The sequence below is a fragment of the Crinia signifera genome, chromosome 9, assembly GCF_055691185.1.
Source record: "Crinia signifera chromosome 9, ASM5569118v1, whole genome shotgun sequence".
In the NCBI taxonomy this organism is placed as follows: Eukaryota; Metazoa; Chordata; class Amphibia; order Anura; family Myobatrachidae; genus Crinia; species Crinia signifera.
The window spans coordinates 17,966,350-17,985,346 of record NC_139225.1 but is presented as its reverse complement, the minus strand read 5'-3'; the positions used below and the strand labels follow the sequence as shown (position 1 = coordinate 17,985,346).

General features: G+C 47.8%; 1 protein-coding gene across 4 annotated transcripts in view; it reads right to left on the bottom strand.

Annotated features, from left to right (window-relative positions):
* The window catches only part of SYN1 (synapsin I), an 88,214-nt gene that overhangs the window by 10,976 nt on the left and 58,241 nt on the right, over positions 1 to 18,997 (bottom strand). For all 4 annotated transcript variants that reach the window (XM_083161247.1, XM_083161244.1, XM_083161245.1 and 1 more), the window contains exons 7-8: positions 18,376 to 18,518; positions 1,029 to 1,103 (exon numbers count right to left, since the gene is read on the bottom strand). In XM_083161247.1, coding sequence (XP_083017373.1) covers positions 1,029 to 1,103; positions 18,376 to 18,518 — 218 coding nt within the window. The remainder of the gene's footprint in view (positions 1 to 1,028; positions 1,104 to 18,375; positions 18,519 to 18,997) is intronic.

Below are 18,997 nucleotides of genomic sequence, written 5' to 3'. Positions count from 1 at the left end.
ATGGAACCAGGGTGTAAGTACAGTACACAACATGGAACCAGGGTGTAAGTACAGTACACAACATGGAATCACGGTGTAAGTACAGTACACAACATGGAACCACGGTGTAAGTACAGTACACAACATGGAACCACGGTGTAAGTACAGTACAAAACATGGAACCACGGTGTAAGTACAGTACACAACATGGAACCACGGTGTAAGTACAGTACAAAACACGGAACCACGGTGTAAGTACAGTACACAACACGGAACCACGGTGTAAGTACAGTCCACAACATGGAATCACAGTGTAAGTACAGTACACAACATGGAACCACGGTGTAAGTACAGTACACAACATGGAACCACGGTGTAAGTACAGTACACAACATGGAACCACGGTGTAAGTACAGTACACAACATGAAACCACATTGTAAGTACAGTACACAACATGGAACCACTGTGTAAGTACAGTACACAACATGGAACTACGGTGTAAGTACAGTACACAACATGGAACCACGGTGTAAGTACATTACACAACATGGAACCACGGTGTAAGTACATTACACAACATGGAACCACGGTGTAAGTACAGTACACAACATGGAACCACGTTGTAAGTACAGTACACAATATGGAACCACAGTGTAAGTACAGTACACAACATGGAACCACCGTGTAAGAACACAGGATAAGAACAAAACACAACTGCTTACCACAACATAAGTACACAACATGACAGGGCGGGTTGACAGACAGGGCATGGTGACAGGGCGAGTGGCTGTACCCTGGAGGGCATGCAGCTGTGAGTCACGTGGATGAGGAGTTCATCCTGCACTCACTGAGCCCATACCTAGTAGCAGGGGTGAGCAAACAGTGTCAGTCACTGGAGGGGACAGAAGCACATATACTACACAACTGTGTCGCTGCCTGTCCATAGCGTCGGCAATTCATCACTTCTTGGTAAGTATTGTGCAAATGCATGAAACAGCCATTCTGCGGCAGAACACAATGTAGGGCCTGTATGACATTGGTACCGTACCTGTCTGACACCGCAATCTGCTCCAGCATGGCCGATCCCGTGTTGGTCTTCCAGTTACCGGAGATGGAGGTTCTCCTATAATGGGATAGGACAGAATGAGAATTAGGGTCCATCATCCTGAAATCCTGGCAGCTGAGGGTTATTAGGGTGATCTCATACACTGACACTGCTGACGTAACCTCTCCTCTTCCTCCCTTACACCCAGAATCCTCCATGTTCATCACCGAGCGCCACGGACACAGTGAATCAGTAAGGGTAACCGAGCCTACGTGAATGCGCGTTCTGCCATTCGGTGGACTGAGGCAACTCACCAGTGTCTTTCATTCCTCTATCCCAAACTCGCTCCTCACAGTTCACGTTTTCCAGGTCGCCCGGCAGGTGCACTCATTACTCATTGACACATTTCAAAAGATCCACAGGTGGAGCTAATTATTTCACTTGTGATTCTGTGAGGAGACCTGGAAAACATGCACTGTGTGGGGTCCTGAGGACCGAGTTCGAGAACCAGTGACTTAGATTGTCAGCTGACTGGATCAGGGCCTTCTTTACCTTGTTTCACGTCACTGTATTATATAATGCTTGTGTGAGGATCCCCCTCAATGTACCGCGCTACAGAATATGTCATAGCCATTCAGATACATGATAATAATACATGGGGTATATGGTTTGTGGGTCTACATAGGTCAACAGAGATATGATAGAAATAATCGTAGCGTATCTCATTACCATATACCAGGGTGGGCAATAAGGGGCCCCCACAGCTGCTGTAGAACTACATATCCCAGCATGCCCTGCCATTGTTTGGTTCTTAGGCCATGCTAGAACTGTTGCAGGGCTTGCTGGAATGTATAGTTCAACAGCAGCCACTTGACAGGGTATGGATCAAATGGTTGTCGCCAAAATATCGACATTGACAAAATGTCGACACAAGAAAAAGAACGGGAAAGCTTGACGCATGAAAAGGTCAATGTGGTTTTCCCAGTAACTCTACACCAGGATGTGTGACGGGGAGATTACCTGCTGCGCGCTAGTAGGGACACGGCGTCAGCAGGCGCGCAGCCAGCATATGGGGTCCCCAGTCCTCACATACCAGCTGATATTAGATACTGTTTCCTCATGGCTGCACACTGGCTGCTACTGGTACCAGGTTCCAACTGATATTCTGCCAAGTGGTGAGTCAGGCGGCGCAGGGAAAGCAAGCTGTGACAGACCTGACTAGCTGCAACGCAAATTCCCAGCTTCAGGACTGCTGTAATAGGAAGGTCAGTAAGTGCAGCCTGTATACTACACGCAATATACTATAGCCTGGTCAGCCACCAACACTGCTGTTATCCCTCCTCTCCCACTGTCACTGCTGTTATCCCTCCTCCCCCACTGTCACTGCTATTATCCCTCCTCCCCCACTGTCACTGCTGTTATCCCTCCTCCCCCACTGTCACTGCTGTTATCCCTCCTCCCCCACTGTCACTGCTGTTATCCCTCCTCCCCCACTGTCACTGCTGTTATCCCTCCTCCCCCACTGTCACTGCTGTTATCCCTCCTCCCCCACTGTCACTGCTGTTATCCCTCCTCCCCCACTGTCACTGCTATTATCCCTCCTCCCTCACTGTCACTGCTGTTATCCCTCCTCCCCACTGTCACTGCTGTTATCCCTCCTCCCCCACTGTCACTGCTGTTATCCCTCCTCCCCCACTGTCACTGCTGTTATCCCTCCTCCCCCACTGTCACTGCTGTTATCCCTCCTCCCCCTCCGTCACTGCTGTTATCCCTCCTCCCCACTGTCACTGCTGTTATTCCTCCTCCCCCACTGTCACTGCTGTTATCCCTCCTCCCCCACTGTCACTGCTGTTATCCCTCCTCCCCCACTGTCACTGCTGTTATCCCTCCTCCCCCACTGTCACTGCTGTTATGCCTATTCCCCCACTGTCACTGCTGTTATCCTTCCTCCCCCACTGTCACTGCTGTTATCCCTCCTCCCTCACAGTCACTGCTGTTACCCTCTCCTCCCCCACTGTCACTGCTGTTATCCCTCCCCCTCCACTGTCACTGCTGTTATCCCTCCTCCCCCACTGTCACTGCTATTATCCCTCCTCCCCACTGTCACTGCTGTTATCCCTCCTCCCCCACTGTCACTGCTATTATCCCTCCTCCCCCACTGTCACTGCTATTATCCCTCCTCCCCCACTGTCATTGCTGTTATCCCTCCTCCCCCACTGTCACTGCTGTTATCCCTCTTCCCCCACTGTCACTGCTGTTATCCCTCCTCCCCCACTGCCACTGCTTTTATCCCTCCTCCCCCACTGTCATTGCTGTTATCCCTCCTCACTCACTGTCACTGTTGTTACCCTCTCCTCCCCCACTGTCACTGCTGTTACCCTCTCCTCCCCCACTGTCACTGTTGTTACCCTCCTCCCCCACTGCAACTGCTGTTATCCCTCCTCCCCCACTGTCACTGCTGTTACCCTATCCTCCCCCACTGTCACTGCTGTTATCCCTCCTCCCCCACTGTCACTGCTGTTATCCCTCCTCCCTCACTGTCACTGCTGTTACCCTCTCCTCCCCCACTGTCATTGCATATATTTATTAACAGTTTCATTCCTCCTCCCCCACTGTCACTGCTGTTACCCTCTCCTCCCCACTGTCATTGGATATATTTATTAACAGTTTCATCCCTCCTCTCCCACTGTCACTGCTGCTATCCTTTCTTCTCCCCTACTGTCACTGTTACCCTCTCCTCCCCATTGCCACTGCTGTTACTCTCTCCTCCCCCACTGTCACTGCAGTAATCCTCTCCTCCCCCACTGTCACTGCTGTTATCCCTCCTCACCCACTGTCACTACTGTTATCCTCTCTCCTCCCCCACTGTCACTGCTGCTATTCTCTCCTCCCCCACTGTCATTGCAGATATGTATTAACAGTTTCATCCCTCCTCCCCCACTGTCACTGCTGTTATCCCTCCTCCCCCACTGTCACTGCTGTTGTCCTCTCCTCCCCCACTGTCACTGCTGTTATCCCTCCTCCCTCACTGTCACTGCTGTTACCCTCTCCTCCCCCACTGTCGCTGTTGTTACCCTCCTCCCCCACTGTCACTGCTGTTATCCCTCCTCCATCACTGTCACTGCTATTATCCCTCCTCCCCCACTGTCACTGCTGTTATCCCTCCTCCCCCACTGTCACTGCTGTTATCTCTTCTCCCTCACTGTCATTGCTGATATTTAATAAGTTACATCCCTCCTCCCCCAATGTCACTGCTGTTATCCCTCCTCCCACACTGTCACTGCTGTTATCCTCTCTCCTCCCCCACTGTCACTGTTGTTACCCTTCTCCCCCACTATCACGGCTGTGACCCTCTCCTCCATGACTGTCACTGCTGTTATCCCTCCTCCCCCACTGTCACTGCTGTTATCCTCTCTCCTCCCCCACAGTCACTGCTGTTATCCTTCCTCTCCCACTGTCACTGCTGTTATCCTCTCTTCTCCCCTACTGTCACTGTTAGCCTCTCCTCCCCATTGTCACTGCTGTTACCCTCTCCTCCCCCACTGTCACTGCAGTTATCCTCTCCTCCCCCACTGTCACTGCTGTTATCCCTCCTCTCCCTCTGTCACTGCTGTTACCCTTTCCTCCCCCACTGTCACTGCTGTTTTCCTTCCTCCCCCTCTGTCACTGCTGTTACCCTCTGCCCACTATGTGAAGCTGTTATCCTCTCTCCTCCCCCACTGTCACTGCTGTTATCCTCTCTCCTCCCCCACTGCCACTGCAGTTATCCTCTCCTCCCCCACTGTCACTGCTGTTATCCCTCCTCACCCACTGTCACTGATGTTATCCCTCCTCACCCACTGTTTCTGCTGTTATCCTCTCTCCTCCCCCACTGTCACTGATGTTATCCTCTCTCCTCCCCTACTGTCACTGCTATTATCCCTCCTCCCAGGGCCGGAGCTACCATTAGGCAGCCTTAGGCATTTGCCTAGGGCGCTGCCCAGTGGAGGGCGGCACATCACGCTGCCAATGAATAGCACAGCTCAGCTCTTCCTCCACTATTCAGCCCACACATCCCCCTCTAATTACCCCACCCCCCCCTCCGCACCGGAATAGTCCCGCAAATTTCCAGAATTAACTGCTGACTCCCCCCTCACCGTTAACTGCTCACTTTAAGTGGCGGAGGAGGTGCCGCACCGGTCATAACACTAGATGACCGGGCTCTCCCCTGTCTTCAGCTGCTGCCGCCGTCGAGTGGTCCTGAGACCAGTCCACAGCAGGTGAGTCCGTGAGACCCCTCACCCTGCCTGACTCCCGTCCGTGATCCCCCCATGCTGTTCATCAGCGGCACCCCCTGTGGAGCACGCCTGTGGGTTGCATCCGCCTCCCCCCTTCCTGCTCAGTGGCAATCCCCCTGTATCACCCGCACCCCCCCTTCCCGGGATTGCGATGATAGTGCCCACTGATAGTGCCCGCAAAAATCCCCCCCCCCCAGAGAGGAGCGGGGGGAGGGGGGGGGCTTTTAGGCGGTTGCCTGGGGCGCTCACAGGGTTTGCACCGGCCCTGCCTCCTCCCCCACTGTCACTGCTGTTATTCTCTCTCCTCCCCTGTCACTGCTGTTATCCCTCCTCCCCCACGGTCACTACTGTTACTCTTTCTCCTCTCCCTCTGTCACTGCTGTTACCCTCTCTCCTCCCCCACTGTCACTGCTGTTATCCCTACTCCCCCACTGTCACTGCTGTTATCCCTCCTCCCCCACTGTCACTGCTGTTATCCCTCCTCCCCCACTGTCACTGCTGTTATCCTCTCTCCTCCCCCACTGTCACTTCTATTACCCTCTCCTCTCCCACTGCTGTGATCCTTTCCCCGTTCACCATCACTGCTGTTACCCCCTCCTCCTCCACTGTCACTGCTGTTACCCACTCTGCTCCCCCACTGTCACTGCTGTAATGTTGTGAACACACGGTGAGATCTAGCATTAGATCTTGACTATATAGTAAAAATCGTATCGGGATCGCATTTTCTTCGCATGGTGATCAAACAGGTTTTCAAGCTCTCGATCCCGATGCGATGCCGATGCGCGCTCCTGGTCAGCACATATCGAATAGCGAAAAAGACAGGGCAGCAGAGCTAGCAAAGATTGCATAGCAATCAAATCTTAAGTCAAATAGCAAGGGGATCTCACCGTGTGTACACAGCATTACTCCCTCTGCTCCCCGCACCTTTTTAGAGTGTAAGCTCATGGGGGTCATAGTTACCCTCACCTTGTGCGTCATGTCACTGTATGTTATCTCTTTGTGCCATGATCCCATCAGTGTACTGCACTGTGTGATACCTCAGAGCGTCATACATAAACAACAATAATAATACAACCTCTGATCCTCTGTCCTCAGACACTTCCGCAGCCCAGAGACAAGTATTCCAGTTATTCAGGACGGGGGAGGGAGAGATGATATTTGACCCAGTGACGCAGTGAGACCCTCATGTAAATATTCAGTGGGCCGAGGCGTCTGTACTGTAACCGAAGTTACACACATGACGTTGGGTGGCTGGAGGCAAATACTGATCACAAAAAGATGTTGCAAATGAGGCAGTTGCCAGACATGTTTCTCCAATTTCCTAACAGCTGAGTAAATGATTACTTTGTACAGTAAGCATTCACTTTCTATTCTGAAGATAATTAAGATATGGGGCGAGATTCACCAAACTAAAAATGCCGTAAAAAAACACTGTTTTTAGGGTTTTTACCTCATTTTCATATGCAGCAACGCCCCACTGCCAAGGCTTCGCTGTGGGGGGTTACGTCAGTTCTAAAAGGGGGCGTGGTGTATGCAAATGAGGGCGCGGCTTATGCTAATTAGCCGCGACCTCATTTTCATACGAGAATAGACGCTGTGCGCATGCGCACAGCGTCTATTCTACTACATTGGGGGGTCTCCCAACTGCCACCCCCCGCAGCGGGACAATGCCTGCCGCGGGTGGGACGTCGGGACAGGACCCGAAAATCGGGACTGTCCCGACGGAATCGTGACAGTTGGGAGGTATGCTGAGGCTGGATGTATGAGGTATCACGCTGCATGGTGTACTGAGGCTGGATGTATGAGGTATATCACGCTGCATGGTGTACTGAGGCTGGATGTATAAGGCACCTCACGCTGCATGGTGTACTGAGGCTGGATGTATGAGGTATATCGCGCTCCATGGTGTACTGAGGCTGGATGTATCAGGTATATCGCGCTGCATGGTGTACTGAGGCTGAATGTATGAGGTATATCACAGTGCATGGTGTACTGAGGCTGGATGTATGAGGTATATCACGCTGCATGGTGTACTGAGGCTGGATGTATGAGGTATATCACGCTGCATGGTGTACTGAGGCTGGATGTATGAGGTATATCACGCTGCATGGTGTACTGAGGTTGGATGTATGAGGTATATCACGCTGCATGGTGTACTGAGGCTGGATGTATGAGGTATATCACGCTGCATGGTGTACTGAGGCTGGATGTATGAGGTATATCACGCTGCATGGTGTACTGAGGTTGGATGTATGAGGTTTGGAAGCTTCATAAGCAACTATTTAAACTAGCAGAGGGGGGTAGTGAACCAAATGAAGAAATCTGCTCCCCCAACCTAGAGGTATTGTCTCAGCAGGAAAATGGAACAGGAAGCCTATCCACTGCAACAAAAGATAATACCAATCAAAACCGAATAGATATAGGCAGAAAGATGAACATAGCTAGCAGCAGGAGAAGCACAAACACAACTTTAAGAGCTATGTGTGCAAATGCTAGAAGCTTAGGAAATAAAATCCCAGAACTAATTGCAATAATGACAAGGGATGAACTGGATATTGCGGCTATTACAGAGACATGGTGCAATGAAAATCATGACTGGGACATAGCTATACCAGGATATACTTTATTTAGGAAGGACAGAATGGGAAGAATTGGAGGAGGGGTTGCAATATATGTGAAAAAAAGTATAAAGACTACCTTAATACAAAGTATTGAAGAAAAAACTGAGGCCCTTTGGGTGACCATAGAAACAGGGGAGAATTCGATTTTTCGTATAGGGGTGATCTACAGACCACCAGGTCAGGAAGAGGAACTTGACAAGAGCCTATTGCAGGACATCAATAAAATGGCATTAAAAGGAGAGGTGATAATCATGGGAGACTTTAATCTACCTGATGTAAACTGGGAGCTGCCTGTTGCAAGTTCCACCAGAAGTAGGGACATGCTGAATTCCTTGCAAGGAGCATCCCTCCAGCAATTGGTGAGGGAGCCCACTCGTAAGGAGGCAATATTAGACTTAATACTTACAAATGGTGACAGAATATCTGACATAAATGTGGGTGAAAACCTGGGATCCAGTGACCATCAAGCAGTATGGTTCAAAATAAAGACAGAGACTGACTCATCGCACACAAAAACAAAGGTGTTAGATTTTAGGAAGGCTGATTTTGTAGAGATGGGAAACTCTGTAAGGGATTCTTTGGCAGAGTGGAGGAACTTGGAAGGAGTGCAGGATAAGTGTGAAAAATTAAAAAGTGCAATTCTAAAAGCAACAGAACTTTGTGTCAAAAGAGTTAGGAAAAACACACGAAAAAGGAAGCCATTGTGGTTTGCAAAAGAAGTAGCAAGTATTGTGAAAGCAAAAAAGTTGGCCATTAAAAATTTAAGAAGACGCAGAAGAATGAGGACAATGAGGTGTATCTTGTTAGACAGAAGGAGGCTAAGAAGGTAATCAGATGTGCAAAAGCACAGGCTGAAGAGAAAATGGCCCAATCAGTGGGTAAAGGGGGGAAAACTTTTTTTAGGTATATAAGTGAAAGGAGAAAAACAAAAAGTGGAATAATAAGACTAAAGACAGAGAGTGGAAGTTTTCTTGAGGGGGACAATGTAATAGCAGATAATATTAATAATTATTTCTGCTCAGTATTCACTGCTGAAAGGGAGGGGAAGGGCCCACAATTAAGTTGCAAGTATAGTCAGAAAACTGAGGGAGAAACAAGTACATTTACAGAGGAGAAAGTCCTCACAGAACTCTCAAAACTGAAAGTGGATAAATCAATTTAGCCAGATGGGATACATCCAAGGATACTAAAAGAGCTCAAAGGGGAGCTGGTAAAACCAATAACAGAATTATTCAACCAGTCACTAGCTACTGGAGTAATCCCAGAGGACTGGAAAACAGCGAATGTAGTCCCACTGCACAAAAGTGGAAGCAAAAAAAGAGGTAAGCAACTATCGACCAGTGAGCCTTACATCAGTAGTAGGGAAATTGATGGAAACACTCTTAAAAGAAAGAGTTGTAGAATATCTCAAAACCAGCAATTTACAGGATCCAAAACAGCATGGGTTTACTGGGGGAAGATCATGTCAAACAAATCTTATTGACTTTATTGACTGGGTGACTAAAGTACTAGATCAAGGTGGGGCTGTAGATATAGCTTATCTAGACTTTAGTAAAGCTTTTGACACTGTCCCACATCGCAGACTGTTAAATAAACTTGAAAGCTTGGGATTGGATTCTAAGATAGTTGAATGGATAAGAGCATGGTTGCAGGACAGAAAACAGAGAGTTGTAGTAAACGGAGTACAGTCAAAGGAGGGAAAGGTTACAAGTGGAGTACCCCAGGGATCTGTACTTGGACCAGTGCTTTTTAATATCTTTATTGGTGATATTGCAAATGGAATTGAGGGTAAAATGTGCCTTTTTGCAGATGACACAAAGGTATGCAACAGGGTAGACACACCAGGAGGGGTAAAACAAATGATTGATGATCTAGGTAGATTAGAGGAATGGTCAAGAGCATGGCAACTACAGTTTAATGCCAAAAAATGCAAAATCATGCACTTGGGTTGCAAAAATCCAAAGACTAAATATAGTATAAATGGCACTATAATGGAAACTACTGAGGAAGAGAGGGATCTAGGTGTCACTATTTCAGGGGATTTAAAGGCAGGTAGGCAATGTAACAAAGCAATGAAGAAGGCAAGTCAGATGCTTGGTTGCATAGGGAGAGGTATCAGCAGTAGAAAGAAAGAAGTAATAATGCCACTGTATAGGTCATTGGTACGACCTCATCTAGAGTATTGTGTTCAGTTCTGGAGGCCATATCTCCAGAAGGATATAAATACATTAGAGACTGTACAAAGAAGGGCAACTAAAATGGTGCATGGCCTACATCACAAAACGTACCAGGAAAGACTAAAAGATCTTAATATGTATACTTTAGAGCAGAGAAGGGAAAGGGGGGACATGATAGAAACTTTCAAATATATCAAGGGTTTTAACAAGGTACAGGTGGGAGACATTCTTCACAGGAAGAGGAGCAGCAGAACACGAGGACATGCACTGAAACTAGAGGGAGGAAGATTAAGGGGAAATTTGAGGAAGAATTACTTCACAGAAAGAGTAGTAGATAAGTGGAATAGCCTCCCATCAGAGGTGGTAGAGACAAATACAGTAGTACAATTTAAACATGCTTGGGATAGGCATATTGATATCCTTACAAAAAAATAAGGATCAAATATGGTTTGAGGTAACATGTTTAAAAAAGGGGCAGACTAGATGGGCCAAGTGGTTCTTATCTGCCGTCAAATTCTATGTTTCTATGTTTCTATGAGGTATAACATGCTGCATGGTGTACTGAGGCTGGATGTATGAGGTATATCACGCTGCATGGTGTACTGAGGCTGGATGTATGAGGCATCTCACGCTGCATGGTGTACTGAGGCTGGATGTATGAGGTATATCACGCTGCATGGTGTAATGAGGCTGGATGTATGAGGTATATCACGCTGCATGGTGTACCGAGGCTGGATGTATGAGGTATATCACGCTGCATGGTGTAATGAGGCTAGATTATGAGGTATATCACGCAGCATGGTGTACTGAGGCTGGATGTATGAGGTATCACGCTGCATGGTGTACTGAGGCTGGATGTATGAGGTATATCACGCTGCATGGTGTACTGAGGCTGGATCTATGAGGTATCACGCTGCATGGTGTACTGAGGCTGGATGTATGAGGTATATCACGCTGCATGGTGTACTGAGGCTGGATGTATGAGGCATCTCACGCTGCATGGTGTACTGAGGCTGGATGTATGAGGTATATCGCGCTGCATGGTGTACTGAGGCTGGATGTATCAGGTATATCACGCTGCATGGTGTACTGAGGCTGGATGTATCAGGTATATTGCGCTGCATGGTGTACTGAGGCTGGATGTATGAGGTATATCACAGTGCATGGTGTACTGAGGCTGGATGTATGAGGTATCACGCTGCATGGTGTACTGAGGCTGGATGTATGAGGTATATCACGCTGCATGGTGTACTGAGGCTGGATGTATGAGGCACCTCACGCTGCATGGTGTACTGAGGCTGGATGTATCAGGTATATCACGCTGCATGGTGTACTGAGGCTGGATGTATGAGGTATATTACAGTGCATGGTGTACTGAGGCTGGATGTATGAGGTATATCACGCTGCATGGTGTACTGAGGTTGGATGTATGAGGTATATCACGCTGCATGGTGTACTGAGGCTGGATGAGGCATCTCATGCTGCATGGTGTACTGGGGCTGGATGTATGAGGCATCTCATGCTGCATGGTGTACTGAGGCTGGGAGGTATGAGGCATCTCACGCTGCATGGTGTACTAAGGCTGGCTGTATGAGGCATCTCATGCTGCATGGTGTACTGAGGCTGGCTGTATGAGGCATCTCATTCTGCATGGTGTACTGAGGCTGGGTGTATGAGGTATATCACGCTGCATGGTGTGCTGAGGCTGGATGTATGAGGTATATCACACTGCATGATGTACTGAGGCTGGATGTATGAGGTATATCGCGCTGCATGGTGTACTGAGGCTGGATGTATCAGGTATATCGCGCTGCATGGTGTACTGAGGCTGGATGTATGAGGTATATCACAGTGCATGGTGTACTGAGGCTGGCTGTATGAGGCATCTCATGCTGCATGGTGTACTGAGGCTGGGAGGTATGAGGCATCTCACGCTGCATGGTGTACTAAGGCTGGCTGTATGAGGCATCTCATGCTGCATGGTGTACTGAGGCTGGCTGTATGAGGCATCTCATGCTGCATGGTGTACTGATGCTGGGAGGTATGAGGCATCTCACGCTGCATGGTGTACTGAGGCTGGCTGTATGAGGCATCTCATGCTGCATGGTGTACTGAGGCTGGGTGTATGAGGTATATCACACTGAATGGTGTACTGAGGCTGGATGTATGAGGTATCTCACGCTGCATGGTGTACTGAGGCTGGATGTATGAGGTGTATCACGCTGCATGGTGTACTGAGGCTGGATGTATGAGGTATATCACACTGAATGGTGTACTGAGGCTGGATGTATGAGGTATCTCACGCTGCATGGTGTACTGAGGCTGGATGTATGAGGTATATCACAATGCACGGTGTACTGAGGCTGGATGTATGAGGTATATCACGCTGCATGGTGTACTGAGGCTGGATGTATGAGGTATATCACGCTGCATGGTGTACTGAGGCTGGATGTATGAGGTATATCACACTGCATGGTGTACTGAGGCTGGATGTATGAGGTCATACCCTCCAACATCTGGAGGGCAAAAATCGGTAGACATTCGGGAAGGGGGGGAGGGGATGTGGCCACGGGTTAAAATGGGCGTGGTCACTGTTAAAGTGGGCGTGGTCACACCCCCTTTCCGGGTGTGTACTGTGCCTTTTTTTTTTAAGAGGACCCCCCACCAGTTGCAAGCCAGCCCGATATATAGAACAATATGTGAACAATAACCCCGGAGCCGGTTAATTTTGCTGGCTCATAGCAAGAGGGAGGGCTGGCATACCCTCACTGTTGAGGCGGCGCTTGTCATTCCCAGCACCTCCGCATATGTGTTATGCGGAGAACCCCGGGCAGGCGGCAGGACTACAGTCATGTGAGCCAGGGGGGAGGCGGGCACACTGAGACTGCCGAGGCCCCCCCGCAGGGCACCTCGGGAGAAGTAGTCTTGGCCAGCCACTCCCCCCTCACGGCTCTTGCTGCCAGAAGAGCAGCCAGCAGTTACTTCCTACAACTAGGAACTACAACTCCCAGAGTCGGAGGAGCTGGCTATTAAAAATCGGTACATCGGTACACTTTGATTTTTGCCGGTACAGACCGTTAAAAAGCGGTACTGTACCGGCAGAATCGGTACAGTTGGAGGGTATGTGAGGTATATTACCCTGCATGGTGTACTGAGGCTGGATGTATCAGGTATATTGCGCTGCATGGTGTACTGAGGCTGAATGTATGAGGTATATCACGCTGCATGGTGTACTGAGGCTGGATGTATGAGGCATCTCATGCTGCATGGTGTACTGGGGCTGGATGTATGAGGCATCTCATGCTGCATGGTGTACTGAGGCTGGATGTATGAGGTATATCACGCTGCATGGTGTACTGAGGCTGGATGTATGAGGCATCTCATGCTGCATGGTGTACTGGGGCTGGATGTATGAGGTATATCGCGCTGCATGGTGTACTGAGGCTGGATGTATGAGGTATATCGCGCTGCATGGTGTACTGAGGCTGGATGTATGAGGCATCTCATGCTGCATGGTGTACTGGGGCTGGATGTATGAGGCATCTCATGCTGCATGGTGTACTGAGGCTGGATGTATGAGGTATATCACGCTGCATGGTGTACTGAGGCTGGATGTATGAGGCATCTCATGCTGCATGGTGTACTGAGGCTGGATGTATGAGGCATCTCACGCTGCATGGTGTACTGAGGCTGGATGTATGAGGTATATCACGCTGCATGGTGTACTGAGGCTGGATGTATGAGGCATCTCACGCTGCGTGGTGTACAAAGGCTGGATGTATGAGGCATCTCACGCTGCGTGGTGTACTGAGGCTGGATGTATGAGGTATATCACACTGCATGGTGTACTGAGGCTGGATGTATGAGGTATCTCATGCTGCATGGTGTACTGAGGCTGGATGTATGAGGTATATCATGCTGCATGGTGTACTGAGGCTGGATGTATGAGGTATATCACGCTGCATGGTGTACTAAGGCTGGATGTATGAGGTATATCACACTGCATGGTGTACTGAGGCTGGATGTATGAGGTATATCACCCTGCATGGTGTACTGAGGCTGGATGTATGAGGTATCTCACGCTGCATGGTGTACTGAGGCTGGATGTATGAGGTATATCATGCTGCATGGTGTACTGAGGCTGGGAGGTATGAGGCATCTCACGCTGCGTGGTGTACTGAGGGTAGATATATAAGGACACACCTATAAGTGCCATCTGACAGCACAGCAGTATGGTATGACCCGTTATAGTCACTAGTAAATAATGGCAGCTGATGCTCAGGTGTGGAGATTACCGACCAGCGCACAGGTAAGATCCATATGAGCAACATCACCGTCTGCTCATCACTGTGTTATGCAGGATTTGCATACAATGATCTGACTCATCCACCCCGATATCACACAGAAAGGAGAATCCAGCGTGAGGCAATGACCAGCACACGTTCCTTACAGATGTGCGCAGTGCGGAGTTCCTCCTAACGGCACACGAGACTTGCGTAACTATCCACCAGGGGAAACCCCACCACTAAGGTCACTGTGTGGTGAGTGTGTCACCAGGTAATATACATATCATTCTATGTGTACAATACACACGTGTCACATGAAAGGAAGAGGTGGTTAATAATAACTTTATTATGTGTTAATATAATGTCTTCTGCAGTGGACAAAACACATAGGATATTGAAGAAGGGGCTCGGTTGACAGTCCTCTACCTAGTTTGTAGAGCGTAGGTTTAGGGGTCTGACCGTCTCTGTTCTGTACTGGTTCAAATGTAGAGGATATACGTTACACTGGTTTAAAGCTCTGTGGTGAGGAGTAGTTAACCTTATATATGTATATATATATAGTCCACAGAGGATCCGGCACAGCCACTTATAAGTTCAACTCCGGCGGGTGCCCACACAGCAAAAACACGCTATTTATAGTCCACAGAGGTGTCGCACTCCAGCCCGTTTTAAAAGCTTTTTATTGCAAACAACGGTGACACAGCAACGTTTCAATACATTCAAGTATTATCGTCAGGCTCATTGAACACACAAACAGACACTGTTTAAATAGTGAACACTGCGCCCTTCAGCCAGGGTCCACGCCCAGCCAGGCGGCGCTACCAGATGACATCACCAAACGTTACTAAGTTGCAATGTCTAAAGCAATATATCAACCTTAAAAATTATTATCAAAATCACCTACTTAGTGCTAAACAAAACCATCCTCTAACATGTAAGTTCAATATTGATGAACACTTATTATAATGATAATCCGGACTGAAATCCTTATTTAGTATCATTAATTAAACGTGATATATAAATAGACACAGCAAAAAATGACAAAGTAACCAAAACCACTTATAAATAAATAACGAACAACATATAACATATAGCGGACTGTCTCTATAATGAATTAGCATAATAATATAATATCAATGGGTTAGCCTAACGATATAAATCTGAGGATATCGAATAAACATCAAAAATGCATCAATCATGAAAATTAATCACTAAGATCATTGCAGCAAGACATTCAGACCCATATTCTCGTTAAGCCCTTTTGGGGCAACTGTATCTAGTTTTATGATCCATCTAGATTCACATTGTAGTAAACGAAGACCACGATCACCCCCCCGCAGTAAAATCAATTCTACAGCAAAAAGATTATGGCCGATAATACAGAGTGACCCAGAACTTAAGTTTGATAATTCTCGATTGATGTCATGCTATAAACGTCCCCCCAATCTACGTGACCATCTAGTAAAGACATACACACCAGCCAATGTGGATAAAACCAAAAAATTAGGTTGTGTGCGATGCCCCTGCACGACTTGCAGATTTATGATTCCTGGCCCCACATTCTACCATCCGCATACTGGTAAGGTACTTACCATCAGACACACGCTTTCATGTAATTCCCGTTACGTGGTTTATCAAATTTTGTGCCCGTGTGGCTTAAGCTACATCGGGAAAACCGAGTGTAGCTTTAAAGATCGAATGGCTGGACATCGGTCTTCGATCTCTAAGGCCATTAAAACTGGTAAAAGTGAGCAGCCAGTGGCTCGCCACTTTGCAATTGCTGGGCATAGTATTGCATCTTTGAAATACCGCATGATCGACCACGTGGCACCCTCTCTACGGGGGGGTGATCGTGGTCTTCGTTTACTACAATGTGAATCTAGATGGATCATAAAACTAGATACAGTTGCCCCAAAAGGGCTTAACGAGAATATGGGTCTGAATGTCTTGCTGCAATGATCTTAGTGATTAATTTTCATGATTGATGCATTTTTGATGTTTATTCGATATCCTCAGATTTATATCGTTAGGCTAACCCATTGATATTATATTATTATGCTAATTCATTATAGAGACAGTCCGCTATATGTTATATGTTGTTCGTTATTTATTTATAAGTGGTTTTGGTTACTTTGTCATTTTTTGCTGTGTCTATTTATATATCACGTTTAATTAATGATACTAAATAAGGATTTCAGTCCGGATTATCATTATAATAAGTGTTCATCAATATTGAACTTACATGTTAGAGGATGGTTTTGTTTAGCACTAAGTAGGTGATTTTGATAATAATTTTTAAGGTTGATATATTGCTTTAGACATTGCAACTTAGTAACGTTTGGTGATGTCATCTGGTAGCGCCGCCTGGCTGGGCGTGGACCCTGGCTGAAGGGCGCAGTGTTCACTATTTAAACAGTGTCTGTTTGTGTGTTCAATGAGCCTGACGATAATACTTGAATGTATTGAAACGTTGCTGTGTCACCGTTGTTTGCAATAAAAAGCTTTTAAAACGGGCTGGAGTGCGACACCACTGTATATATATATATATATATATATATATATATATATGTATATAAATGTCTAGTGTCCATGAGTCTCCAAAACATGAGTGAAACTACATCTCTTTCTCACTCATGCACAAACACAGAAGGTAGCAGACTAGCTTTCGAAGCTTTTGTTTTGAACGGGCTCAGCGGTCTGACCAGCCATGCTCTAGGCTGGCACCAGGATATAGGGACACGTGATTGGCTGGTTATGTGCCATGCTGACTCAGAACATGGCTCAGTGCTCTATTCACACTTGAGAACACGGGTCTGTTGTCTGACAGGGCGGCTGGCTAGTGAGACGAGGTGTTGCCAGGTCGGAGGGAAGGGAGAGTCTAATGTTACACCACGGTACGGAGCTGGAGGAGAGAGAACCGTAACAGACGTCACTGTGAGAATGAGCAGATTGACATCGGTAACAGGAGCTATTTCTGGCCTAAGGTAAACCGCAGGGTCTATAAAAAGCAGCATGGGAAGAGGGAGTCACTAACCCAGCAAGGTAGAATAAACACACACCCAGGAGTTCTGAGCGTACCGCAGAGAACCGGGGTCATTTAGCAAGCGGAGTCCCCCAATGCCTCTATGACGCCACAAAAGTACGCTTCAGGACCGCGTGTCTATTTTGGCAGAATATGCACAGATCTCATCCGTATACTACACATCGGAGTTGTTGGACAGAGTGGAGGGCGGCCACGGGGGATACATAGCCCTGCAGGATAGGCCTGTGGATCTGCAAATGTTCCAAATAAACAGTACAGCTTTGGGGGTCGGGGAAGTTACAGGTGATGGATCTGCCATAGGCCATGACCTCCACCGGGACACCGGGAGCAGACCATTGTCTGATCTTATTGGCTGATCATAGTACGCGGGTGGTAATCTGGGCGTGCCATAACTAGCACTCCACCTGCATAGTAATCCATGTAATTTGACTCAACACAGCGTAACTGGCAGTAAGTGGACGTCAGTGTCATGAAGGGTACACCAGGGGAAGGAAGTGGTAGGGGCCCATGGGTGAGCCACCACAGAGGCTTGGCCAACAAGGACACAGCCTGCAGACAATATTGGGCCTATTAATCTGTGGTTGTGTTCAGGCAAATGATACTACAATAGAGTAACAATGTATAATTCTGAAAACGGACATCAAAGGAGTAGGCGGGGCCTTCCGGCAGTGAGACCCACCAGGGATTCCCCAGTATGGCCATGGGACAATCCACCACAGACAGATAAACCGAGTGGGGCAAAAGTGTGACCGGGACACGTGAGGTCACAGCTCCTTTCCACAGACCTTACCAAGGCGGCCTACCAGGCTAGCTCTCGTTACACTGCATGCTTTGTAAGGGGATTGTCCTAAATATATGAGTTCCACCAGAAGCTGCCCATGAGGTTCCTTACACGACGTCTCTACCGTCGGTACATGCAGAGGTAATGCATACGGTAACCACTTACATGTAGGCTTTGTAGTTGTTCCCGATCTTCTGGATGCGGACATCGTACTTGGCGTCGATGAATGGCTCCGATGTGGCATAGGTCTTGGTGAGGGCGACAACGCTGGCGATGTCCTGGAAGTCATACTGATTGTCCACCTTCACCTGGAATGGGACATGAGAGATTAGTCTATCGCTTGGTCACCGGACCGTGGTAGAGTCAGTGGTGGCCACCAATGGTCAATCGCTGGTGTGTTTGGTGTTAAGCGCTACACAAAGGGCATGATTCAGACCTGGCTACTGGGTCCACATTGACAAGGTCCACACAAGCTAAATGTCAATATTTGTGATGCTTGACACATGAAAATGTCAACTTGAGGTTGAGGAGTGGATGGTACAGTAGGGCGTAAAATACCACCTGTCGGCACATGTCGACTAAAAAGAATCGACATGAGTATTAATGTGGCTCGGAGAACCTACAGACACACGGCTGTGGGCGCAGAACTGTCATATAGGTCATAGCTACATAATGTGATTTATAATTAACTGCATTATTCCTGGCAAAACAAAATATTTGCTAACGCGTTTAGGGGACAGCGTTCTACAGATATAGCATCACTTGGTGGTTAGGCTGCGCAACCACG